This window comes from Ceratotherium simum, chromosome 3 (genome assembly GCF_057802395.1).
Source record: "Ceratotherium simum simum isolate JZ-2026a chromosome 3, ASM5780239v1, whole genome shotgun sequence".
NCBI classification, from domain to species: Eukaryota; Metazoa; Chordata; class Mammalia; order Perissodactyla; family Rhinocerotidae; genus Ceratotherium; species Ceratotherium simum.
This window is the reverse complement of record NC_141902.1, coordinates 62,056,261-62,083,323: the sequence shown is the minus strand read 5'-3', so window position 1 is coordinate 62,083,323 and position 27,063 is coordinate 62,056,261. Positions and strand designations below refer to the sequence as shown.

The window sequence follows — 27,063 nt, the reverse complement described above, 5'->3', positions numbered from 1 at the left end:
AGCCTTTCCCCACATATCTCAGAAGTTTAAATGCAGCCTAAGACTGCTGTTCCGTCATATGTCTTCTAGGACCGACAGTGCCTGCGTGTGTGTGTGTGTGTACTGTCTGCGTGTGGGCACTAGTCATAGTGTCCCTACTAGGGGCACCAACTGAACACCCACTCGGGGAGCAGCGCATTGTGGTGTTAGGAGCACAAGCTTTGGGGTCAGACAGACCTGGGTCTGAATCCTGACTCTGCCCCTCTTTCTGACTGGGAGTCCTTAGGCAAATCACTACCTCTCTGAGCTGCAGGTTCCTCGGCTGGTTAGAGGAGGACAGTGGTAGCCCCTCATGAGTTGGTCAGGGGACCGAGCGCGAAGATCCTTGTTGACTGCCTGGCGTGGCGATGAGCACAGATAACGTGAGTTCCTTCCCCATGATGTGAACATGAGTTAAGGTTCTACCTCTCCTCGACTGGAATGGAAGGCTGCTCTTCCAGATATGGGGATTCCAGGAGCTGGAGGGAAGTGGCCTAACGGTACCCAAGTGGGATTTGAAGCCACCAGACTTGGGTTTGAGTTCTGGCACTGCCACTTATGCGACCTGCCTGGGGTGAGTTACTTAGCCACTCTGAACCTACAAAAGTGCCTGGCTCATGGTAAATGCTCAATAGTGGCCACAGGTGAGGAGGATGAGGAGATATTGTTATCCATGGTTCCTCCCTCTCCTGTCCTCCTCTCCAAGTCCTGCTGACCCTACTTTCCATACATCTGGGTTCATCCTCTTCTCCTCATCTTCAGGCCATCCCCTGAGTTATCATCCTCTCTTGCCTAGAAGTCCACAACGGCCTCCTAACTGGTCTCTCTGCCTCCCTCCTGCTCTTTCAAAATCGATTCTCCATACAGAAGCCACAGCAATCTTAAACTAACCTTTCAGATCACATCACAATGTCCCATCTCCCACCCCGCCGAAGCCCCCCAGAAAAAGAAGACCCTCCAATGAGTTCCCAATAAAACCCAAACTCCTTCCCCTGTGCGATGGTTAATTTTGTGTGTTGGTGGACTCAGTAAAGTAAATTGCCCTCCCCAATGTGGGTGGGCATCATCCTCCATTGAGGGCCTGAATGGAAGAAAAGGCAGAAGAAAGAGGAACTGGCCCCTTTTGTCCTGCGTCACTGCTTAAGCTGAGACATCTTATCTCATCTTCTCCTGCCCTCAGACTGGGATTTATACCATCATCTCCCCTGGTTCTCAGGCCGTCAGGCTTGGACTGAATTACACCACTGGCTTTCCTGGATCTTCAGCTTGCAGATGGCAGATGGTGGGACTTCTCAGCCTCCATAATCACGGGAGCCAATTCCTCATAAATCCCCTTATATATATATATTTGGATGTTTCTCTGGAGAGCCCTAATACATCCTGTCTAATGCATCCCCTGCAGCCCCTGCCCAGCTCTCCAACTCAATCTCCTAATGCTCTCCCATCTTCTGCTGCGTCACAGTGTCTGCTCTATGCTGAGCCACACTGACCTCCCTTCTGTTCCTAGAACATGCCAGGCTCATCCTTTGCACTAACTGTTCTTCCTGCTGGCACTACTCTTCCCCCTTCCTGCCTCTCAGATCTTAGCTGAAAATGTCACCTCTACAGCCAGGCCTTCCCTGATCACCTGGTCTAAAATCACCCCCAGTTACTCTCTGTTCTATCACCCCATTTGATTCTTTGCTTAGAACTTACTACCATCTGATATTTTCCTTCCTTCTTTGTTTATTGTCTGTCTGCACTTTAGTGGCATGTGAGTAAGGCTGTGTTCTGTTTTATTTATCACTGTATACCTGGACCTAGTCCAGGGTCTGATATCTAGCTGGTACCCAATAAATGTTTGTTGAACAACTACATGAAGGAGCAGGAGGAGCCAGGTGCTCTGCCAAGTGTGTTGTCCACATGGTCTCTAAGCTTTACAACGGCCCTTCAAGGTAGGTTTGATTATCCCCATTTTACAGATGAGGAAACCGAGACTCAGAGGGGTTAAGTACATAGTTGGAGTTGAGATTCCAAAGGCCAGGCCGCTTTTTAAACTATTTGATAAAAGGATGACAGTGAGGGAGCTGGGGATGACAGAGAGTTGAGGAAGGGTGAAGTCAATGGGATGGTTATCAGGACCTCAGGATCTCTGGGCTTCCATTTTACTGTCAGTCACTGACGTGGGCTCTTGGGCCCTCCCAGCCCTGATGTCTCTGAAGCTGGCCCTCAGGCCCTGTCCATAATACTAGATCCTCTGAGGGAACAAGCCAGACTCAAGTCCAAAGGAGAGGTGGGAAGGGAGCCCCTGAAGAGATTTCTTCCACTGGGTGATTCGGACCCCAGATGGGGAACTGTTCAATTGTGTGCACTGCCAGTGTTAGTTAATAGGAATGAAAATTTTACTGTGAGACTGTAGTGGTGGGAGAGCGTGCAGTGTGAAGAACATCTCACCCCCACCCTGACTCACTACACTCGTCAATCCTGGGCCCGCTCTAGGGTTTGCCTAAGAACCTGGGGAGCCTGGGGATGCAGGGATGGGGACACCCAGGAACTTCCTCCTGTCCTCTCAGGCAAGGACAGAGCTGCTCCTGGGGCCTGGGGGTCCTGGCTTCCCAGAGGCTTCCGGAAGGGGCCTGAGTCTAGACCCTGCTCTGACCTTTAGTTACTGAACCACCTCCCCTCAGTGTCAGAACCACGTTGGGCTTCCCATCTGCAAATGGGAATGAAGACACCGTGCACACCCCTGCAGGCTGCTGATAACCAGAGACGGTGGAGGACGCCAGCACCACGGAATGATGGAGCCAGTCAAGTGGGCGGTGACAGGCTGGCTGAAGAAGGGCAGGGGCTGACCTTCATAGGGGCAGTACCTGTAGGTTCCATTCTGACTTGCCCATGAGCTGTGGCCTTCTGAGTCTGATTTTTCATTGGGGTAACAGGGTGGGAGTGTCCCATGAGCCAAATGTCCAGTCTCTTCTTCCATAGCCTAACAGCCATGGCAGCCTCTGGACCCCCTTACCGAGGCCTTTCTGCGGGGCTGGGGAGCGGAACTCCATGAGGTAACTCAGGTAGGGCTTCTCAGTGCTGATCTCGTAGTACCGGATGTTTCCATCTCCCTGGGGGCAAGGAGACAGCGAGGTGAGGAAAGTGGGGGGAGGGGAGGGCTGAGCAGGCCCTGGTCCCTGGGGTCTGCTGAAGAGAGCGTCTGCTGTGCCTCAGAGGTGGTCAAAGGACCAGGGAGACCTGGCCTCTAGGCCCCTGGTGGCCCTGCCACAGGGGACTTGCTGGGGTGGGGGGATGGTGTGTGTGTGTGTGTGTGCGCGCGCACATGCGCCACAGGGGACTTGCTGGGGTGGTGGGGTGGGGTGTGTGTGTGCGTGTGTATGTGTGCATGCACACATGTGTATATAGACAGCCCTTCTGACAAACAAGGCCATATTTGCTAAAGATCTCCCGGCAGGTTCTTCAAATTCCATCACTAATCATTGTCCTCTACACTCTGATCCTTATTCCAATGTAAAACCCTCACCAATCCACCTCTGAAAGAATTCTTAGTCATTGACACTTCAGTAAGAATGAGTGTCAGGCTTGAGGATAGGTTTTGATGGAAGAGGGTGAGACCTAGGTTAGATCAAGGGAAGGCCAGCGAGGTTAGGCTGGCTCTTCTTAGGGGAGCAGGGCAGGAGCAGGGTACCAGTGGGGCAGGGGTCTCCGACAGGCTGCCCCAGTCCCTCCCCCAGCTTCTACTACCTTTCCAGCCAGGTAGAGCATGTGGGTGTCAGCGTCGTAGAAGGGGAACAGGAGGCCGGAGAGCCCATCAATTTCCTCCTCGATCAGGGGCATGGATAGGTCCTCCTGTGGATCGAGAAGGGGGCCGGTATCAGCCTATGTCCAGGCAGGATGGCACCTCACCTTCCCAAACCCCAGCAGAACCCCCAGAGCTAACACAAAAGGTCCTTCCAGGTCACCACCCGGTCTCCCCACAGCTGACCTGGTCCCAGAGGGCGATCTGTCTTGTGTTCCACCTGGAGACCCCTGTCGTGAGAAGCCGCTTCATGTTTCCCAGGAACACCACCCGGTTCACTCTGTGGTTTTTGCAGTTTGCCTCCTGGGAGGGACAGAGAGAGCTGGTGAGCCAGGACCCCCAGACACTAGGGTACTGTAGCAGGCTGGATGGTGGCCCCAAAAGATATGTCCATGTCTTAATCTCTGGAACTGTGAATGCTTCCTTATTTGGAAGAAGGGTCTTTGCAGATGGAAGTTTAAGTTAAGGACCTTGAGATGGGAGATTCCCCTAGACTATCCAAGTGGGCCCTCAACACCTTCATGAGTGTCCTTATGAGACAGGCAAAGGGAGATCCCACAGGCACACCAAGGAGAAAGTGATGTGATCGTGGAGGCAGAGACTGGAGTGAAGTGGCCACAAGCCAAGGAAGCTGGCAGCCACCAGAAGCTGGAAGAAGCAAGAAGGGTCTCCCCTAGAGCCTCCGGAGGGTATGTGGCCCTGCCGACCTTGACCTTGGACTTCTGGACTCCAGACTGGGAGAGGATCCATTTCTGTTGCTGTAAGCCACCCCGTTTGTGGTAGTTGTTGCAGTAGGCTCAGGAAATGAATACAGGTGCTGTGGAGCAATGACGGAAGAGGGTGGGACCAGGAACCAGGCCTTTCTGCCACGTCCGAGAGCTGGTGGGGAATGGGGAAGGGGACCTGGGGCTGACCAGGTCCCAGTAGGGCTGGCACTGCTGGGTGCTGTCACCACAATACGTCACAACAGTCCCTACTGGAAGGAACCTCTGAGGATGAGGAACCTGACGCTCAGGAGGACAGACGACTCATGCCGGTTCACTGCTCGACGACTCCCTTCGCCAGGGGCTCCTTCTGAACTAGGCCATCCTCTGCCTCCTCTCCTGCCTCTCAGCTCATGACACTTCCTTTTCCTCCTGCCACACATGGGTCTTTGCCAGGATGAGTCAGCGTCAGGTCAGAAACCAGAGGCTGATGAAGCCGTGCTAAAGATCCAGGCTGGCGTCACTTGCTCTGGGATTAGTTGCATGTTCTGCCAAAAGAGCATAACCTGGGAGGAGCCCCTCACCCTCTCTGGGCTGTGTCCACGTCTGTGATGGAGGCTGGGTTCTCTGCTCTCTAACATCTTTTCTGCATGGCATAGACTCTGGGGTCCAACTTGCTGGGTTTGAATTCTAGCTCCTACTGTAACTGAGATGCAAGTCTCTGACCCTCTCCAAGGCTCCGTGTCCCCACGTGTGAAATGGGAAGGTAACAGTACCCCCCTCAGAGCACTGTCCTGGGGATTGAACAAGGTAAGGATGTGGAGCCCTTGGGACAGTGTGTGCCACACAGCGAGCTCTGAGTAAATGTTGGTTAGTACTAATGATGCTAATAACCATGATTATTAGTATTTATAGTAGCAGTAGATGACTTTCTGCAATATTCTGCAATGTTGGACTCTTCTAAGATAAACACAACCAGGTCATGCCTCAATCCTTTCTTGTGTAGGAGGTAAACCTCAAATGCCACCCCACCGAGCCCCATGACTGGCACACAGTAGGTGCTCAAGAAGTGTTAATTTCTTACTCCCCAGTGGCATCTAATCCCTTCCTCACAGTCAAGACCCAGGAGACTCAAAGACCAAAGCTGGAGCTAAGCTCACCATCAACCTCCCCACTTGGAACCGTCCCTGGGGCTGGCACCCTGAGCCATTTCCGTCAGGCTCATCCCATGAAGGTGGCTGGGCAGTGAGTCCAAAGTCCCCTCCTCCTGTGCCCACGATGGGGCTCGGTCAACACCCAGGGATTTATGTGCGGAAAGGTGTCACAGTTCAGCCCCCAGAGCAGGCCAGAAGAATCCTAGTGGGGATGAGAAAGGCTGCTGAGGTCCCTCCCCACCCAGAACAAGCCAGGGTTCCTATGAGCTGAGAAGGGCCCAGAACAGAAGGGCTGGTCAACAGAGGTGCAGGCCGGGTGCATGTGACAAGGAGAGCTCGCACAGTCTTTTCCTCCAGGCCTGGCTGAAAGCAGAGCCCCAGGCCCCACTATTTCCTTCCCCATCAAAAAAATGTGGGGCTTCACCTGCAGAACGCGGCCAGAGCGGGGCTCGATGACGCGCAGTTTCTTGTCCTTGCATGTGGTGGTGAGCAGGCTGCCGTCGGTGTTGAAGGACATGCAGAGGATCACGTCTGAGTGGCAGTCGATCATCTTCACCGGCTCCCCCACGTCCAGGTTCCAGATGAGGACCTGGGAGGGCAGACATGCAGGAGGTGGGGTCAGCCCTGCTGCTGCCATCATGGGGTGGCCGTCCCAGGTCTGCACCCAATCGCCCTGGGAGAGATGCCCTGTGCAGGGCCCGGGGTGGGCTGGGGTGCAGGACGGAGTCGTTGGGTTCTGCAGCAAAGGCTGATGCACCCTTGTCAAACAAATCCACAAATATCCTTGGGCCAATCCCAGGCCCAGCCTGGGCTCAGTTTTTACAACCAGCAAGGAGGATAAATGTTCCTTCCTTGCCACGTCTCAGCGGCTGGCACACCTCTTTTGAGGGCCTGCCTAGGGGTGGGGGCTGGGCTCCTGTCTCTTCCCTCCAGCAGCTTCGGTTGCTCCTTTTTCCTATCAGGAGAGCAGCAGCCACTTCTTAGTTAAGAAGTGGCCAGGCACAGGGTGTGGGCATGGAGTGGCATTCTCCTCCAGTCCCTCAGCTCCAGAAAAGGCAGTAAAGATGCCTCCAGCCTCTGTGGACCCCAGGAGTGACGGGGTGCACAGAAGATGCTCAGTCGTGTGTGGTCAATGAATAAATGTATGAATGGCTGAGACAGTAGTGGTTAACATGCTCAGGGAAGCAACAGTGCTCCCTACAGGCCCCCCAAAGATGTTCTTCTCTCTCCCTCCCGCTCCCCACTGAGTTGGCTCTGGCCACAGCTGCCCCCTGAGCTGCCCACCTTGTAGTCGTAGCCGGCACTGAACAGGATGTTGTTGGTGGTGGGGTGCCACTCGACCAGCCCCACGCGCCGGCTGTGCCCGTGCAGCTCCAGGAGAGCCTCCGTCATGTTCCGCTTCAGCCCGCCCTCAGGGATCTCCCAGATCCGCACCTGCAGAGGGGATGGAGGGTCTAGGCTGGGTGGGCAGGGCCGGGAGAAGCTTTCCGAGATCTGCCTGGTGAGGCACCTCCTGGCCAGGGCGGTGGGCAGAGCGCAACTGAGGCCTGGGGGAAGGTTCCAGGGTGTGGTTAGAGAGGCAAGAAATCATTTCCTCTTTGCCTTCAGGAGGGTTTTCTCTGAGAAGTCTCTGCAGACCTCGGCAACTATTATTACTGGCCTGTTGCTATTGTTATGGTCTAGCCAGGCCCAGAGGACCACTTTCCAAGCAGCTTTTAGCAACGATTGTGTCAGAAAGCCTGTCTCTGCTTCCCTTCCCACGCCCTTCTAGGAGATGTGCCTTCAGCCCTAGCTCCTCTGTTGACCACATGGCCTCATCCCCCAATCTGTCCCCAACCCAGGGTGCACACCTGAGCAGAGGGAAACCCATCTGGGAGGCTGGGAGGCCCTGAGCCTCTCCTGAGAGATGATGAACTAAGAGGCAGAAACGGATCAGATCTTGGAGCCCGAGCCGAAAGGATGGGCAAAGCTGGGATGCAGCTGCTATTTTCAGACTTACGGATGCTGATAAAGAAGCAGAAAGAGATGATCGGCGGAGACAAGGATGAGACATGCAGAGAAGCAGAGAGAAGAGACCATGTGGTCCTGGAGAGAGGAAACTCAGTTTCTCTGCAATCTTTGAATAACCCCCCGATTATTTACATCAGCCCTGGTGGGCTTCTGTTTCTCAAGCCCAACATGCTCTGCGTGGTTTCAACTGTTTCATCTATAAATGGGGGGAAAAAATCTTTGCCTTGCCTTGCCTCCTGGTAGAATAAAATAACCTACTGGTTATAAAAGTTTGTAAACTATAAAGTGCTCTAAAGACCTAAGGAATTGTCATTCTTGTTATAATTGTTGTTATTATCATCCTTCATGATATTTATTATGACCTAACTGGACGGACAGGAAAGAGCATGTGTGCCGACAGCTGAGCACACCTTGAAAACCAACCTTTCGAAAATCTGAACTCCACCCTTGCTAGTAAGGAGAAAAACAGGAAAATCAGCTTTCAGACACCATTTATAATCTTTTAAAATAATCAACTGGAAAGAAAAAAAGAGCCAGCGTTGGCAAGATTATACTGGAACTTGTAGCTTCAGTCGGGGTTGGTAGTATTATAAATCAAGGTAATCTTTTGGAAGCCATTTGGCAATCTTTAGTAGGAACCATAAAGACATTTATATTATATTCTTTGACCTAGTAATTTCACTCCTAAAATCCAGTATAGGCAAAAATCTCCACGCATGAAGATGTTCACTGCAACACGGCGAATTTAGAAACACTAAGTGACCAACATTAGGGGAACCATTTCCTATGTCATATCAATATGGAGTCTTAGCCATTCGACCATAATCCTGAAGGCTAGGAATAAACATGGGAGCATGCTAAAGAAAGTCAAAGGCAGTCCCAGGGGCAGGGGAGCAAGGCTGGGATCTGGGGTGCCCCTTAGGGAACTCCCTTGGCGGGCTTCCCTTCTTGGCGCTTTGCCCTCAGATTATAGGAATGAGTATTTCCCACACGTGTGCCCCGAAAGACCCAGCTTTGCCATGTCAACACGGGAGGCTTCAGGGTAAGGAAGGCAGGTCCCATCAAGGATTTGGGGTCACTGTTAGGCGCACCATTCTCCATCTCAAAACACACTCGAGAAAAGTTTATAATTAGGGACAGCTGAGTGTTTTCCCGTCCCCACTGTAGTCTCCTTTGCTTGCTCCAGCTCTCAGTAAAGCCAACACTCCCACACAGCCCAGCATGGTGGCGGGGCCTGGTGGAGGCAGGTGACATAAAAGGCACCCAGCATGACCCATGACCTTTCCTCGACAGGCCCAGTGCAAGGGCGTTCTGAGATGGGGTCTGATCTGGAAATGGTGGGCAGGGCGGAGTGGGGATGGAGGGAGATGACTCAGTAGTCACTAAGACGATGCACATTCCTCTTGTCCCCAAATGTACCAGAGGAAGTGACCTTTGAAGAGAGGAGACCAATGCTTGGGTTAGACACTCACACAGACACATACATGCACACACACACGACATGCATACACACCGCACCATACCATAGCTCTCACACACACACCACACCCCCACACACATTTCTTTGTTTTTAACCCAAAGGGATGTTATTCTACATGTACTTCTGCAACTTGCTTCTCTCACAAAACAGCAGGTAATGGGAATCTTTCCATACCACGACCCATGGATCCACCTTATCTTTTTAAGTGGCGAGAGGGATATCTGCTCTATGACTATGCCACGATGGATTTAATCACCCTCTATCTACAGACACCTGGGTTCTGCCCCCTTTTTTCACTATCACAATTCATTCTATGGTGAACAGCCCTGGAATACAAGTTTGTGCATGGGTGTGAGTATTCCTGCAGGACACATGCCTAGAAGCGTTCCATTTTTTTTATAGATACTGTAAAATTGTCCCCAAAAGCTGTCCCAGTTTTCACCAACAGAGTCTGAGAGTGCTTCTTTCCCTATGTCTCTAAAACTATGTCTTCAAACATGGATTTTTGCCCATCGGATTAAAACAGGTTGCACTGCTGTTTGGATTTGCATGTCTTTGAGTCTTAGAAATACTGGGCATATTCTTACATGTTTATTGGCAACCCTGGTTTGCACCTGAGTAGGAAGCTTGAGAAGCCTTTGGTCTCAAGCGGATGAGGGTTTCAGGGGCAGAACGACAGACTAGTGTGGAGGCGTCTGGGGGCAGAGGATATTGTCTATAGACAGCTCATACTGTATCGTGAGGACAGCAGACAACTACGGACACACACGAATACCACGTCATCCCGTGCATAAGTGTAGACTGAGGCAAGAGAGTGGCCTCTGGCCTTTGAGAAAGATCTCTGAAACAGAAAGTTGAGCCTCATTCATTCCACACACACCTCGTAAGAGCCCGGTGCTTGCTAGCCAATGGGATGGGTGCAGAGCTGGCCCCATGCCTGCTCTTGAGCAGCACACAGTGGGGCCGACAAGGCAGAGAACTCACAGGAGCACAGAGCTGGGGGAATCAAAATCCAGCTTTGGGGGTGATGAGGTGGGAGGGTCTGGGAGGAGCAGGGTTAGAAGAGGGGATGTTGACCCACGTTTGAAAAGACAGGTTGGGGATGTGGGGAAGGGTGAGGAGATAGAAAAATGACCAGCATGTGTGGGTTCGGGCACAGTGGGTGGGGCAATTGCAGGCCGGTCAGCCTGGCTGGGGTGGAGCAGGCTGGCAGGTGGCAGAGGAGGCCAGAGGCCATGTGTGTCACACCTGGTCACCAAAGCCCAAGGAAGCCCTGCTTGGGCAGAGTGTCAGAAAAAACTCTTTCCCAGAGCAGCCTCATTCCTGAGCAGCCAACCATCTGAGGTGTCCCTGGGTGACATCAGGTGCCAGATGATGGCAGAGATTCGCAGAGCTGTGTGGTGAGGCTCCACCCAGGCTCTAACCCCACCGACTAGCTGGAGGACCTTGGAGGAGCCAGTCCACCTCTCCGTGGCTCAGGCTCCTCATCTAGGTAATGAACTGAGATGTGTGCACCTTTTAGAGTGGTGCAGGTTAAACTAAACTGGGCTTCAGAGTCCTGGTAAGTGTGAAGCTTTCTAGCCACACGAGCTGATTTGTTGGGGTGACAGCTCTGCCTAGGAACCTAGGGGCCAAGGGGATGGGGAGGCCAGCTTGTGTCTGTGCCCTGCTCAGCCCCTGGACTGGATACAAGGCTCGTGGAGCCAAGGGCTGCGGGGGGGGGAAGCCAAGAGCTGTTTTCACCAATAACTGTTAGATGTAGGGGTCCAGGCAGGGCTGGCGGGACCCGGATGAAAAATGTCCCACAGAGAGGGACACAGGCGCCTTGCCTCATCCCCATCTGATACCAGCCACTTCCCTCCCTGGGCCTCGGTTTTCTCAGCTGCACGTTGAGACAGTATTAGTTAATCTTTCAAACTTCTCTGCTTTTGACATCACTCAATACATCACGGGGTGGAGGGAGGGGAATGGCTCTGCTTGATCCACCGCTACAGCAAACAGTTGGCACCACATGCTCCGGGAGTGCAGAGGAGGAGCTGGAGTTCACAGTGGGCCTAAGTGGCTGGAAAAGAATTCTAATCCCTTAGCATTCAAGGGATTTGTTGGAAACAAAGAGTGGATGGGCGTGGGAGGAGCGCTGTGGATCTGTCCAGAGGTTGCTCTGGGAGGTTACTTCAATTCAACAGGAAATCCAACAGGAGCTGCCAAACCGGATTTCTGGAAGGAAGGGGAGGGGAAAGTGGCAAAAGCACTCTCTCCAGCAAGGCAGCTGTGCCTGGGACTGTCCCCTTCGTAGGTCCCCAGGTCAGCGCCCTGTTTAACTCAGTTACATTCAGTCCAACAAAATATGCTCAGCCCCTCCCTGTGTCACACACATTAGACACGGGGACGGTCCTTGGTCTCAAGTAGCTCGCAGCACTGTGGAGGAGACAGCACACACATACAGACAAGGCTAAGGCAAGGTGGCTGATAAGGATGGTTAATAAAGCTAGGAAACTAAGTGTCCCCGTGCATGGCGGAGGGAGCAGCTAGCCAACAAAGTGAGAGCTTTGGGGTATGACAAGCTCCCTTCAAATCCAGGCCCCAACCTGATTGGCTGTGAGACTTCGGCCAAGTTACTTAGCCTCTCTGAGCCTCAGTCTTCTCATCTGTAAGAATAATTATACCCATAATTATAGTTGCTAGGAAGACTAAATAAAGGTAAAATATATACCCTACCAAGAGATTACTAAACATTTAATAATACTTAACAATGCTTGCTTAATATTAAGGATTATATACAAGTCTTATATAAGTCAAATTTTAGATGTGATTTATATTTTTCATGTGTACTTTGTTGCCCCCTGTGTAGTCAATGCATGTGGTATGAAGTTTGTCTCCATTTTATGGAATGCAGCATAAATTTCCTCTTTAAAATTATTATATGATCATGAAGGTGTCTGGTTGGGTCTCTCTGCTTTCTGACAATTGAGAGTTGTGGCTTCTAGTGACCAAGGGTCAGGGCCTAGTGAGGGCCTACTCAGCCCTCTGACAACACTGTTCCTAAGGGAAAGAATGCTCTGTTTAGGGGATCTGCTACAGCCAACAGACAGTACATTGTCTGTATCTGTGATATAGGAGCTCAGAGGAAGACCTGGAGTTCACAGTGGTCCTAAGTAGCTGGGAAAAGATATGGATTCCAATTCCTTGGTATTTACTTAAAAAACAACTCTGTTTGGAGTAGTGTGGGGAGGAACAGGAAAGTATAAGATATGGTTTCTGCCCTCTGGAAGCATCCAATTTAGCTGTACTACATTACCCTAGAATTTCTATCCAACCACTCCACAGATACACTGCCTGGAGCCAAGATCAAAGCAACTCTCACATCTTCTGCAGCGAGAAGAAATAAACGGTGAAGGTCTTGCCCAGAGCCAGGAGGCTCCTGGAACTCCCACCTCCCCATTTCTTGGCAATTATTCTGTTTACTACTAGAAACTGATTGCATCGTCACTCACCTAAAGAAGAGGTAGAATCTCAAAGTCGACCTTAATGTTGATATCTTCTGACCACCCAACTGTTTCCCAACATGGGAAACAAGTCACTCCAAACCCAGGGAGGGAACAGAGGCCACCTGAGGCCCAGAAGGAAGCATGATTGAGCATCTCCTGCTGAGAGTCCTGTGAGGGGGTTGCTAGAGGAGTTAATGAAATGCATAAATGTGGGGCTGGACATATAAAAGAATATGTGCTACCTAATCTTATTATTATTATTGACGATTATCCTTACACAGGTAAGGAAGGGAGGAGCTGGGATTCAAACTCAGGATTTGAACCAGGCAAACTACCCTGATCCTCTCTTCTGTTCCCTGGCCCCCGCCCAATCCCTTTCTTCTCCCCTGGAAGAAATCTGAAAATTTGGAGAGGGCATGGTCTGTCCTTCTGCTCATCTATTCCAGGAAAGGGATGCAGCTCCCTGAACCCAAGTATCTAGAAACCACCCATGCTAGGGCACAGACAACCTGCCAGGCCTCCCACTGGATGGTCAACTCCTCCATACAGGAGTGGGGTCTTTTAATTCACTGCCCTATCTCCAGGGTGAGGAACAGTACCTGGCACATGACAGGCACCCAAGACATCCTTGTTGAATGAAAGAACCAATAGAAGAACCTGAGAAGCCCAGAAACTGTTCTACCATCAGCAGGTTCAGCAATGAATCAGGCCCTGACCTGGGGGAGCAGGCAGCCCTTTCTCCGGCTGGTGGTGAGCTAGGTAGATGAGAAATCACCCCTTTAGTCCTGAATTGGAAGGGGGGACCTGGAGGGGAGGATTTCTTTTCTGGATTTTGAGGCTCAGCATTCAGCTTAGTCCTTTTGGGAAACCAGTGACAGAAGGCCTCTTTGGGGCTCAAGGAGCAAAGAGTGAGATACAGTGGAAAGGGCATGGGGTCTCTGACTGCCAGCCCTCTGGCTACCCCTCACTGGGGCAAGTTATCTAAACTCTGCGGTCTCTACTTAGGATAAGAAAGTAGCAGTGAATGTTTATGGAGTTCTTAGTAGCTAAGAAACACTGTTACATTCACTTAGTTCTCCTAATGAGTCCAGTCTGATCCCCATTTTACAGCAGGGCAACTGGTGCCCAGAGAGGCAAAGAAGCTGGTCCAGGCTCACAGATTTGGGAAGTGGCAGAGCCAGGATTTGAATCTAGGCCTATGGCCCCCTGAGCCTGGCTGCTTACTGACTGAGCCACACTGTCACACTGCCAGTTTCTCTGCCAGGTGCGTTGGTGAGAGCTGCAGGGACTACCGTCCTTCCATCTCTAAAAGGAGTGTGTTGCTCCCTTCCAGCTCCAAGAGGCACTGGTTCTCTAGCTTGTGTGTGGGTGTGTGTGTAGGAGGGCTGGGAGGTGGGTGGCTTCTGGCTGCTTCCATCTGACAGCTTGCCCTATCGCACCCCCAGCTCCTCTGGGAGGGACATCATCTCTCCTGGGTGGGGGGTCGGGGTGAGGGCAGCTGCTGGACGGAGGAGCAAAGGAATAGAAGGCAAAGGAAAGACGCAGAGCTGGGCCCGCTGGGAGAGGGCCTCCCTCTCCCTCCTCCACCTCTCTCCTGGGAGCACTCTCCTCTCCTTGAGATGTCAGCAACCCCTCTCTCTCTGTGGCTGCTGGAGAAGGGCTGGGAGCACGAGGCTTGGAAACACATAGCGCCCTTCCCTGCCGCCTGCCAGCAGCCCTCCCTAGCTGCAGCAGAAGCTATAAAAAGCACAGCCCTTCAACAATAGGTGACATCACCCAGTGGCGGAAAGAGCTGGATTCTGCCAGATGCCAGGAGAGTTACGGCCCCCACCCCACCCTCAGGACAAGAGCCCCTTGGGAAGGTGCTTGGGTATGTTCCACTGGATCCCTGGAGGGATGGGGTTAGACTCCTGAGGACCTCCTCACACGGGGGGATGGGAGGCCGATCCTGAGGGACACGGCGAATGGACTTCACTGGAGATTTTTCAAGGGATGGGGGTACGGGAAAGGAGCTGGGGGGGGGGTGGAGGCTCGCCAGATCCCCTCAGTGTCCTCTGAATGTTCTGAGACACACAGGGTGGTGGAGTGGGGGTGGGGAGCGGGTGTGCAGGCACTGCCAGGAGATGCAGGCCAGACCCGCTGGAACAGCTGCTCCCCGGGCCCCTTCGGGCTGGTTCTCTCTGCAGCCCCGGTGTGAAGCGCAGGGCCTGGCACATAGTAGGTTTGCTGACTGACCTCTTAACCATGGTTCCGGGTGTCGTGTCTGATGCGCAGTAAGCTGACCAGTTGGGTGGGAGGGGGTGGAGGGAGGGTGTCTCAGCGGCCTGCCCCCTGAGGTGCTTTGATGGAAGCAGGAAGGGCAGTCAGAACAGCCCTGGCAGTGAGGACAGGCCTCCCCACCCCACCCTGCGAGCTGCAGGCTCCACGGCCTTCACATCCCACCCCTCCCAGGGCCGGTCGAGGATGCCTGTGCTCCGTGTGCCCTCGGTGCCCCGCACAGCTTTGCAGAGAGGACACTGAGATTTAAATATTGAGCGCTTGATGGATCTGAACTGTCAGCCCTTCACGGCTCTGAGCCTCAGTTTCCTCACCTGTAAAAGTAGGGCTGCTGGTGAGGTGCTCAGAGCGCTGGCTGGGAGTCAGGAGACGGGGTCGCAGCCCTGCCTGTGACAGGGACTCCCGGTGTGACCCTGGGCAAGGCACGTCCCTGGGGCCTCAGTGTGCCCTTCTCCAGGAGGGGCTTGGCTCCAGCCTCAGGGGCCTGTTGGCCCCCCTGCCAAGATCCTGGGCCCTGAGGTTGGGGAGGGGTGGAGACCTGAGGGGGAAGGTGGGGGCTCTGAGCTGCTGCTTCTGGGGCAGCTGGACTGGCAGCCGGAGCAACAGCTTAGTTCCTCTCTGGTCTGGAGACTTAATCTCCTTCTCTCTGGATCAGCAGCCCTGGGCCAGCCCCTCCCTCCCTGTGCCCCAAAGCCCAGGGTCCTTTCTCTTTACAACCCACCCCCTGCCCCCTCCCCCTCCCCTGGGTACTCCCCTTCTCTCTGCAGAGCCACATTCCAGCACTGTGCAGCTGGCTTGGGCCCCACCTCCTCCACAAAGCTGGCAGTGACCCCTCCAGCCCCACTAGCTCCCCTTGCCTGATCCCCGGAGTGTGCAGCGTCTCCCACACACTGCAGGTGTGGTGTCCGGCTTATGCTCAGAGGGCTTGAGAAGCACAGGTCTCACTTCAAAGCTCAGCTGCTCACCCTGGCATCCCGAGCCTTCTCTCTGGTCCCAACTTCCTCTCCTGCCCACTCCCCTCCCTGGCCACCCCAAGACTCCAGCCACATCAGATGACGCCGTTTTCCAAGCATATCATATGAACTCTGCTGTGCTCTGAATGTTCATGTTGCCCTAAAACTCATATGTTGAAATCCTACCTCTCAATACGTGGGGCCTTTGGGAAGTGATCAGGTCGTGAGGGGAGCCCTCACGCATGGGATTAGTGCCCTTATAAAAGAGGCTCCAGAGAGCTCCCCAGCCCCTTCCACCATGTGAGGATACATGAGAAGAGGACCCTCACCCGACCACGCTGGCACCCTGATCTTAAACTTTCCAGCCTCAGAACTGAGAGCAATAAATTTCTGTTGTTTATAAGCCACTCATTCTGTGCTATTTTGTTACAGCAGCCCGAGCACACTAAGACACCCTCCTTCCAGGTCTTTGCCTGTACCCTCTGCCTGCGCCTCCTTCAACCCTTTCTCTGCTGTCAATGTCCTGCTTTTCCAGGGCCCAGCTCTCTCTAACCCTCTGCCCTGCCTACACCTCGGTTAAAATGAATCCCTCTCTCCTCCCCGTGCACACAGCCCTCTGTGTGACTTCGGTGGCTGCAGTGACATCATTCTGCATTCTTTTTTGGTGAGTGGGTGGGATCCTGTCCCCCTACTGCCGGGGTTTCCAGGGCAGGACTGGGAGTAGCAGGCATGGTGCTGGGCACAGATCTCCTTCCATCCTCACAGCAACTGCCAAAGGGACGTATCATCATAACTGTTATAAAGATGAGCAAAACGGAGGCTCAGAGGGTAAGTAACATGCCCAGCTGGTAAATGGTGAAGCCAAGGTTCAATCATGGGTCCACCAGATTCCACGGTCGAGCTCGCTCTGAAGCCCAGCATCCAGAGCGTGGTGGGCACACAGTGGTCCTTCAGGCAGCATGTGTGAGACTGAAGAGAGCTGCTTGGCCTGTGTGGCCAGGGCTGGGGTCTTAATGCTCTCCTTGAACACACAGCATGGATGTCTGGTTTCCTAGCAGAGGTCTCAGAGCATGAGGCACCTCTCAGGTGAGACAAGCTGCTGAGCTAGAACCCGGCAGGGCCACCAGGGCCAGTGAGCCCTCCTGCCCTCGCCCTGATTTCGGCAGAAGAAGTTTGGACCTGTGGTGGAGCCAGAGTGGCCAGGGACTCCAAGAGCCCCGGCCTGATCTGTCCCTCCCTCAGCGAGCTGGACACCGCTCTTCTCTTTCCAAGCTGGCTCCCCTGGTGACACGAGACACTGAGAGGGGCCTGAGGCTTCCAGCACAGACTCTGGATTCACGCCATGACGAGACTTCGCAGAACAGAAAGAGCACGGGCTGTGTCGCTAGCAGCCCTCCTCTGCTTCCTAGTTTGTGACCTGCCCCCAACCCTCAGTCTGGGGGTGGCAGTGCCTGTTTCTCAGAGTGGCCGTGAGGGCTAACTGTGTGGAAAACGTCCAGCCCAGAGTGGGTGGAGGAGCTTGGTATAAGGCAGCCTTGAGTTTCAGGGGTGTTTGCTCCCTGATGGCTGGTGACAGTTGCTCAACACGTCAGCAGGCAGGGATGGAGCCGGCTGTGGTCGCTGGCACTCCTTCTTGGGCTTCCTGCACCCAGAAGAGAAGGATGGGCAGCACCTCCACCTGCTCTCTCTCCCACTGAGCCCAGTCCTTACCTGCACTGACCACTGAACTCTCCAGCCCCGACCAGCTCCACTTGCCTCCTTCCCAGCCCAGAAAGCAGCCAGTGACCTCGTTCCCCCCGGGGTTCCTCGCCTGTCCTGGGATCCATCACCTCGTGCCCATCCTCTGGCCTGCCTGTTCTCTGCCCCTGGTCACTGTCCCCTTTTTGCTGAAGAAAGTAACCAAACCTGATGGACCATATTCACCACAAGTTCCTGCTCTCTCTGCTCACACGGGCCCTGCCCTCACTGCTGCTGCTCTCAGGAATCCTCTTGGGTTGACTTAGGGCTTTGACCTTCAGGTGGTCGTCCATTCCACTCTCTTAGCCCCCTCCCTACCACTCCCATTTACTAGATACTGTGCCAGCTGACCTCCCTCCAACTTTATTAACCAGTGGAGACTATTGAAAGAAAAGAGAGTGAATCTCTCTCTCTCTTTGGATAATGGATTAGTTGGGCTATATTCATTCACTCATGCATTCATTTGTTTATCTTTCCTTTCATCCATCTGTCCATTCACCTTCATCCAGTCACCCATTCATCCAGTCATCCTTCCTTTGTCTATCCATTCTCCATCCATTCAGTCATCTCTCTACCCATCAATGTAATCATCTATCCAATAATCTAACCATCTATCCATCCATTTAGGCTTCTGTCCCGGCATGCATGCATCCATTCATCCATCCATCTATCCATCCATTTAATCATCCATCCTATCCAATACCTACTAAGCATTTCCTAGGTACTAGGCTCTGTGCTGGATGCTTAGGATTCAGAACCAAACAGGCTATACTCTCTGCTCCAGGGGATCACAGTCTAGTCTGGGAAGACAGGAGACATGAGCTCTGAAGTTCCTTCCAGTTCCAGTATCCCGGGAGTCTATGACCTGTACCCAGGCTATGCCGGTGAGCACTAGGTAGATGCTTGTGGCCTGACAGCAAGGCTGATCTTCCTTCACCTGGGAGCACCAGGGGCTCGGGCAGCCTCTCCACGCCAGCTCAGCTGAGGCTCTGAAATCCCCTCTTTCTTCCAACCTGGTGTGTTGATGTTGCTCAGGGCAGTGTGAGGAAAGGCATGGGGCCCCTCTCTAGAAACATGGAGGCTACCAACAACACTTGACCCTACCTCTACCTGTGAACATTAGCAGAGCCCGGGGAAACGGTGGCCAGAGAGCAGCTTCAAATTTTACTCTCCCTGGATTCTTTATCTCCCCTCTCCAAAATCTCTCTGATCACTTTCTTCCTTCTATCTCCATCTCTCCTATCTGTTCTTTCTTCCCCTTCCCTCCCTCTCCTCCCTGCTCCCTCCTCCTCATTTCCCTTCTCCTTTTCCTTCTGCCTTCCCATTAAGCGGTGGGACACACGGACTTCAATTTCTGGGCCACTATTGTGGGACAATTCACAACAATTCTTAGCCCAGTGTCCTTCCCTAAAACCACGGCTCACAGAGGACAGAACCAGATGGCACATTTGCCATGCCCAGCCTGCAAGAACAGGGGCTCCTTTCCTCAGGGCTCATCCATTTCCTTCCTTTCTCCCCTTCCTCCTTGTCCATCATCTTCCTCTCGCCCTTCTCCTTTTGAGACCATAGACGAGTGCTGAATCATATACTTAATCTTTTTGTTCAAATTTTCACCTACGAAATCAACACCTCCAAACAAAACCATGCTAACGGCACAAGATCTGCCAAATAGTTCATGGATTCGCTCCCTCAGTCCTTTTCCTAACTCCCTCCCCACCCTGGGGCTAGCTAGAAGGATGACAAAGAGGACAGAAGAAGGGCAGAGAAGGGAGAGAGGGGGAAGTTTAAGAAGGGAGGCCTCCAGGGGGAAGCAGGGAGGAGTCCCTGTGGGCCCACCCTCCTCGGGGAGCACCCCTCCTGCTCACCGATGTGTCCTCCGAGCACGAGGCAATGATGTTGTCGATGAAGGGGTTCCACTTGATGTCCAGCACGTTGCCCTGGTGACCACAGACCTTGGGGTAGTTGGGTTCAATCCTGCCCGTCTGCCGAGGACAAAGAAAGAGAAGGGGATTAGTTCGATGGTCCTTGGGTGGCCCTGAAAGGAGAGCCTTTATTCTGGGCTTCTAAACCGGACTGGAAGGTCCTCGAGGATCCACCAATGTCTTATTCGTCTTTGGGTCTGTGTCAGGCTGGGCCTAATTGCTCTGTGGCTGCGTCCTCCCCAACACTGAATGGTGATGGAGCGGGCCACACTGCAGAGTGGGGGGTGGCACCACTGTTGGTCCATATGATGCCTTTGTGCAAATTAGGAAAAGGTGCCTCTTCCTCAAGTAGACAAGTTTAAAGTCAAGATGTTACTATCCACCTGAGTGACCAAAGCCTGGTGGGCAGCAGCCCTGGCAGCGCATACACCCAGACACTGGGGTCTCTGTGCTCTCCCCAGTACCCATACTCGTCACCCGCCCACAGGAGGTGCCACCGTTAGGTTTAGATCAGGAGGCTCTTTGCTGCTGCCGCGGGAATCAGCAGAGAGGCCTGAATCTCTGGGTTCACCTACACACTCTCATATACATTCTTCTGCCCATGATGTGAACAATGCCGCTCCCAGATGTGGCATCCTTGTTCAGTGTGCATCTTAAACACCTGTACGTAGTGCCCTGTGGTTGAAAGCATAGTCTTTGGAGTCACACAGTCTTTGGAGCACACATATTTGAATCACAGCTCTGCTTCTTTTTAGCTATGTGGCCTCGGGAAAGTCAATGAACTTCTCTGAGCCTCGGTTTCTTCATGCCTAAAATGAGGATAGCAACACCCACTTAGCATTGTCGTGAAGATTAAAAGACCTAACGTGCTTAGCAAAGGGCTTAGTGTGCAGATTATCATCATAATGAACGCTCAGTATAGACAGCAGTTATTATTATCATACAGGTTAGATGACGCCTCCTCCTGGAAGTCTTCCCTGATCCCTCAGTGGGTTAAGAGCGCCTCTTCTGTGTGCTCACGGCATTCTGTGCTTCCCTCTAGTATAGGCATGACCACAGAGAATGGCAGTCTGTTTCTATTTGTCTGTGTCTGGGGACAGGGTCTGTGTCTGCTTTGTCTCTGAATCTCCAGCTCCTTACAAGCCTGGCACAGAGTGGGTGCTCAGTACATGACCTGAAAGACATCCTGTGAGGGGAATGGAGTCCACCAAAGATGGAACAAGGGATGTGGGGATGAGAGGTAGGGAAGGGTAGGTCCATGCTTAGGGCCCATAACGGTGGCAGGAAAGGGAAGGAAAATTGTAGGCAGAAGCTATGTCTCCATTCCAAAGTCTTTTTAATACTAGCTTTTGGGGGGTGTTGAAGGAAACAAGGTTTTTCCAGTCACTGCCATCTGCTATCACGGTTAGGAGGTCAGAGGCACCTTGGGCGGGTCATCCCTCACTCTCCTTTTGGTTCCGTGACTGAATAATGAGGAAGAGAACCAGTTTCTGCCAAGCCCCTGCTCCACGTGCCTTGCACTTCCCCAGTGTGGTGGGCAAGAGTTACTTCAGAGGGTGTGTCCTGTCTGACCTCTTCCCCACCCACCGCCTGCCTGCATCTCCATTAGCTCATTTCCAGACTGTTTGATTTTTTGTGACACAGCAATGGCGAGATGAGTAGAGAAAAAACAGACCTAGAGAAAATGGCAGTGGTATGGAGGGTGAGGAACGAGGCAGAGAAAGAGAAGGGAAAATGCCTCAAAGGTTATGCTCAGGAGAACTTCACTGACACTGTGTATTGTGGGAAAACTAGAGAATGCAGCAAAGGGCTTGGGAATATTGCTATCAGACAGAAATGAGATCCCCTCCAACATTCTATGAGGGATGCAGTTCCAATCGGAATATCTCTTTCAATTACTTTTGGGCTGCTGGACTATGTTTCTTTAGATGAGCCTCTGAGCAGAGACTGAGCCACATGGGACCCTGGGATTTATTAGGGTTACACATTATCTTCTTGAACTCTCACAACAACCCTGTGCATTAGGCATGAGGAAATTAAGGCCCAGAAAGGCTAAGCAACTTGCCCAAAGTTGCTCAGCTGAAAGCGAAGCTGGGATTCCCACACAGGGGTGACTCTCAAAGCTGAACTTTCTGAACCCCACTGCCCATTGTTAGCCAGCTCCCCTCCTCGAGCTCTGACTTCCATGGGCACACGGGCCCTGCACTGTCTGCTTCCACAGCTCACTTACTCTCTGAGAGAGCCATTCCTTACGTCTGATCCCAAAGGCTGCACTGGAGCGATCCCTGAGCAAAGCAGTCTGCATTAGGCTTTTGGCACCCAGCCGAGCCCAGGCAAATCTGAGGGGCATCGAATCAGTCCATAGGTGGCCATCAGCTAAGAGCAGCTTCTGGCCAGCAGCCTGTGGAGGATGCACAGGAGGGACAGGTGAAGCAACATCACTGGAACCTGTTCAGACGGGGAGAGGCCAAAGCCCTGCATCGGGAAGGGAGTAAGTCTTTCAAAGCAGAGAATGACCCTGATGTCATGTATACTTCCAGGTGGGCCTCTCTTACCACAATGGATGCATTTCCCAATGGCGTGGATAATTATGATTTTCAAGACCGAATCACATTGTCGTTTACGTGAATGGTGACCGCTGGACTTGTGCAGTGTACAACCTGCTGGCTATACGCAGCAGCCCCGTAGGGAAGGACCCCCTCTCAACCTGGCAGCTCTGAGTTTCCCATTGTAGATAGTAGGGTTCCACATAAAATTTTGTTTGTAAGACAAGTTCCACTGCTAAGAAGAAAAATTTGAAAACCACTGTTCCATAGAGAAATTAAGCAAATTAAAATACAATTATTAACTCCAGGAAAACAGTTGTATAAGAAAGCTTAATGTAATCATAGTGATAATGATGTATGTACAATATTTACATAGTTTTAATAACGTAAATCCTGAATATTTATTTAAACAAGAGTTGTGCTATAATACACTGGCAGGACAGAGGTAGGGAAAGTGTGTGCGTGTGTGTGTGTGTGTGTATGTGCATAGAAAGGGGGGAGACAGAGCTGGAAGACAGCCAGATCCTCATCTTCCATAATAGGAAGTCAACAGACGATGTCCAAGATTTAAAAAATCTAGACACAGCAGTAAAAGCTTATAATTAAGAAATATGGAGATAAGTGCAAAAAGAAACAGCTAAAAGCAATGAAAGTAGCTACATTTAGGGAGTAGGAAATGGGGGTATACCAGAGTGGGACAGGGATTGAGGTTACAGGCTGTGGTGTGCTGGTAAATGCTTAACAACTGGTTCTCCAGGGAAAAAAAGGCTCTCATCTGTAGCATTTGCCAATTTCCGTGGTGTAAGTATTCCCGCCATAGCTAACTTCAAGCTACTTAGGTGAAATCACCAAAAGTAGAGTTAGAGACTCACAGTAGCACACCGTTATATAATATTTCTACCATATAGATATAATAGATGTAAAGAATCACAAGAACACAGATAGTAATAAAATAAGTAGGAAGTAATGAATTTTTAATATTTGCTACCTCTATTTTTAATATAATTTATGTAATTGAAAGTTTGCATAACTTAATTTTTAATAATGGCCATGTTTAACAACTGGCTTGCAAAACTCCTAAAAATTTAACTATAGGCTCTCATGGGCCAGCGCAAGCCGACGCCAGCACATCACTTACAGTACCATGGGCCTTCGAGTCCTATTAGCCTTTATGACCTCTGCACAATTATCACTCTGATAGGCATAAAAATTAAAGAACAAATAAAACGCATATAGCAGGTGTTCTAAAGGAAGCTTCTTCTGAATTTTTTAAAAATGTGAATAATCCTCCCCCCAGACCCCACAAATGCCTCTATTTTCTATTCCAATTTAGGTAAGGGGATGTGGCTAGAGACCAGATCTAGACCTGACTCTTAACTGCTACACAATACTGCCTTCTCATACTCGTACTCATACTCACACTAACACTCTCAATAGTACTCACACTGATACACCAACGCCAACACTAACAGCTATTATTAATATAATATTATATTAATATAATCAACTTCAATCCTCATAGCAACCCCATCTTACAGCTGAGAACACAGAGGTTCAGAGAGCTTCTAAGGGAGTGGAGTCAATGTTTTCCCATGTTTCATAACTGTAGAATAGGGTTGAGATGGTCAGCTCACAGAACTGTCCCAGCAGTAGGGTTCTCAGGGTCCTGGGGTCTAACCTGCCATCTGGTCCTGGAACCCCAAAGAGAGCCTCAGGCTCAACAGAGCCGGGGCAGAGACCCTGCTATGCGGGGTGGGGCGGGGGAGCCTGTCACCTGGAGTCTATAACCACCAGGGAGATCCTCATGCTGTGGGTGTGGCCTCATCCCAGGGGCCTCAAAGGACCAATCCAGCCCCTCTTTCGCAGGGATAGACCTTCAACATCAAACATTGGATGGCAGCTGCTGCATGCCCTGAGTCTTCTCAAGGCGGAGCCGGTGCTGGGAATCAGGCTGTATCTCAAACACGCCCCATCTGCCAAAAGACAGAACTGGGAGGGGCTGGGACACAGGCCTCTCTACAGGGCGGGAGGGAGCGTGAAGGAGGGCAACTTTCCCGCAGGTCCATTGGGCAGGGTGGCTCAAAGACTTAAAAGGTTCAGAGCCTGTGATGAATAATTCCACTTTGGGAATCTATCTGAAGGAAATCAACAGAGAAGCACACTGAGACATTCACTGCTGGGTTATCTATAATAGGGAAAAATAGAGTAAATACCCCAAATGGGGCACTGCTATAATGAATTACAGTACACCAATATAACAGAACATTGTGAAGTCATTTAAAATCATATTTTCAAAGAATATTTAATGACACGGGAATTTCTCAAGATCTAATGTTTAGTGAAACAGTCAGAATTAAGTTATACACGTTAAAATGGTCCCTACCTATTAAAAAATACACAGTCGGTAAGAAAAAACACCAAAATGTTAATAGTGGCAATCTCTGGCTAGTTGGATATTAGCGGTTTCCAATTCTTCCACAATGAACATTTAAAATTTTTATTAAAAAGGTAGATATGAAAAATACACATATATACCCCCCTCCCCAATAGATTTGATTGAAAAATATTCCTCTCTGGTTTTGGTCATACAGGACTTAAAGAAATGGGACGCAGCCTGGTGTCTACCAGGTTCACATGTTTCAGAAGCTTTTGTGGAACATAAATGTGTTTGCTTATACAGGCTTCTCTACTCCCCTGTTACCACAATGATGGTTTGAGGGAAAATAAGACACGAAGTTGAATAAAATTGTATAATTAATTGAAAGTGGGTTTCTGAGTGTGTGTGTGCGTGCACACGTGTGTGTCTGTGTGTGTGAGACACGCGTGCAGCAGCTGAGGCCAGGTCCTCCCTTGGAAAGGCTGGTGGGTGCTGCTCACCCAGCAGGCTGCCCAGGAGCGTGGTGGGTACTCTGGGCCTCAGTCCCGACTTTATCTGAACCCAGTGAACCGACTGAGGACAAGATATTTTCAAAACAACCTGCATTGCAGCTTCAGCTTCCTAGAATCTCCCATTGCTGCAAAGCTGAATTTTGTACACAGAAATGAAGTTTTCCTACCTGGGGAATCAGCTTAGCGAGGCAGAAAGAACAGACTCTGAGCAGGAGTTTTGGGACTCACCTCACTGGCTGAGTGACTTTGAAGATGGCCCCTGGCTTCTCTGAGCTTCCCAGAGTCCCAGGCCCTGGGCTAATGCCTTTCTGCTTCTTCGTGCCTCCCTTTTTACTTTACAAAGCAAGGCACGCCTGCAACCAGAGCGCCTCGCTTTTGCCTACCAGCACAGAATATAGGGATCCAGGTCAAGTCGGGGGAGGGCAATACTAATGATAACGATGAAAAAGACAACGATGGTAATAGAGACCATTTGACAAGAGCTTACAAAGGGCTGGGCCTTGTTCTAAGCAATTTATATACCTTATTTTATTTAATTCTTGTAACAACCCTATAAAGTTTTAGTAAATCCTTATAAACCCTCCTGTAACAATCCATTTTATGGATGAGAAAACTGAGCTCTGGGACGTGACTTGCCAAGGGTGATGTAGCTGGAAAGTGAGCAGCTGCAATGTGCACTGGGCGATGTCTGGCTCCGAGACACCTTGGCTATGCTGCCTCCTATTTCAGAATGTAGGTGAGACACTTGCTAAATTAGGGGAAATGTCATAAATCAGGAGTAGGACTGCAGAACTTCTAGTGGGGTTCTCATAAGGAGCTGGCTGGCAACTCCATAGGGAAGCCCCTTAAAATTGCTCTTGGAGACTCTCCCTTCCCTCCCTCCTCCTTTCTCAGTCTCTCCCCTCCCTCCAGTGGTTCCCAAACTTTGCAACATTTTAGAGTCACCTGGAAAGTTCCCAAAATCCCAGCGCCCAGGTTGCACTCCATACCAATTTAATCACAGTGTCTGGGACCGAGAAGCCAGGCAACAGTATTTTTTAAAATCCCCAAGTGATTCCAATGGGCAGCAAAGTTTGGGAACCACCACCCTCGAGGCTCCATACTCTGCTGGGGCCTGAAGGAAGCAGCTGCAATCCTCATGCATTCTAAGACAGGTCCGAGGCTGCCGGTGTGGGGCTGGGGGTGGGGTGAGACAGCAAAGAACATTACTGCACATTTAATACGGGCTCATTTGCAGAGACCACAGACAGAGAAAACAGGAAGATAAGTCACATCAGGTGATATGTGATTTAAAGGAGGAGCCAGGGCGATGGAGAATGCTGAGCCAGCAACTGGGTGATCTAACGCTGGAATCCCAAGCTTCCGTATGGGAGACGTTTTTGGATGGGCCACCCAGGTCATTACATTTCCTCCCCACCCCGGTCATCACACTCCCTCTTCCATGTGCTGCCCCCTGCATCCCAGACCATCCGGCCAGGCGCTTGCGTTCTTCTCTGCTCTCTCTCCTCGGGATGGAAGTCGATATTAAACGCGGGAGTCATTATAAAACAGGCACCACAGTCCTCCCCAAAGCCCTGGGTGAAGGTCAGGCCCCATGTCCCAGCCTCCTGGGCCTGAAGGAGGCCTTGCCCCCAACACACAGCGCTTGACTGTGAGCACTCAGTCAAAGCAATCACACATACGCGATCTTAATTAACACTGCCCAGGGAAGGTGTGACTCAACAAACGGGGAAACTTGCCCCTGGTCGCCCCACCTGGCAGCGTCAGCCAGAACGAGGCTGTGCAGGTCCAGAGCTCTGGGGCCCACCATGGCCTTCTCGGCAGGGGACAGAGGGGGGTCTCATGTCCCTAAGCATCATGTGCCCTTCATCCAAAGTGTGGGTGCCCTCACCCCACAGTGTGCCCAATTTGCCAGGGACTGTCTCAACACTCTTGCGCACACACACACACACACATATTCACACATTTATACACCCTCCTCCCATACAAGCTCCTCTCCGTGGCCGTTTCTGCACAGGCCTCTGACTGCTCTTTCCCTCTCTCCATCCCAGTCATAACTCACTGCTCTCATGTCCCATATTTCAGGACCCTGCTCTCTGCA

General features: G+C 51.5%; 1 protein-coding gene across 1 annotated transcript in view; it reads right to left on the bottom strand.

Moving 5' to 3' along the window:
- Window positions 1-27,063, bottom strand: part of CORO2B (coronin 2B) — a 136,842-nt gene that overhangs the window by 6,873 nt on the left and 102,906 nt on the right. The window contains exons 3-8 of the mRNA XM_004421745.3: window positions 19,471-19,587; window positions 6,945-7,094; window positions 6,085-6,249; window positions 3,989-4,105; window positions 3,748-3,852; window positions 3,017-3,113 (exon numbers count right to left, since the gene is read on the bottom strand). Of these exons, the coding sequence (XP_004421802.2) occupies window positions 3,017-3,113; window positions 3,748-3,852; window positions 3,989-4,105; window positions 6,085-6,249; window positions 6,945-7,094; window positions 19,471-19,587 (751 nt within the window). The remainder of the gene's footprint in view (window positions 1-3,016; window positions 3,114-3,747; window positions 3,853-3,988; window positions 4,106-6,084; window positions 6,250-6,944; window positions 7,095-19,470; window positions 19,588-27,063) is intronic.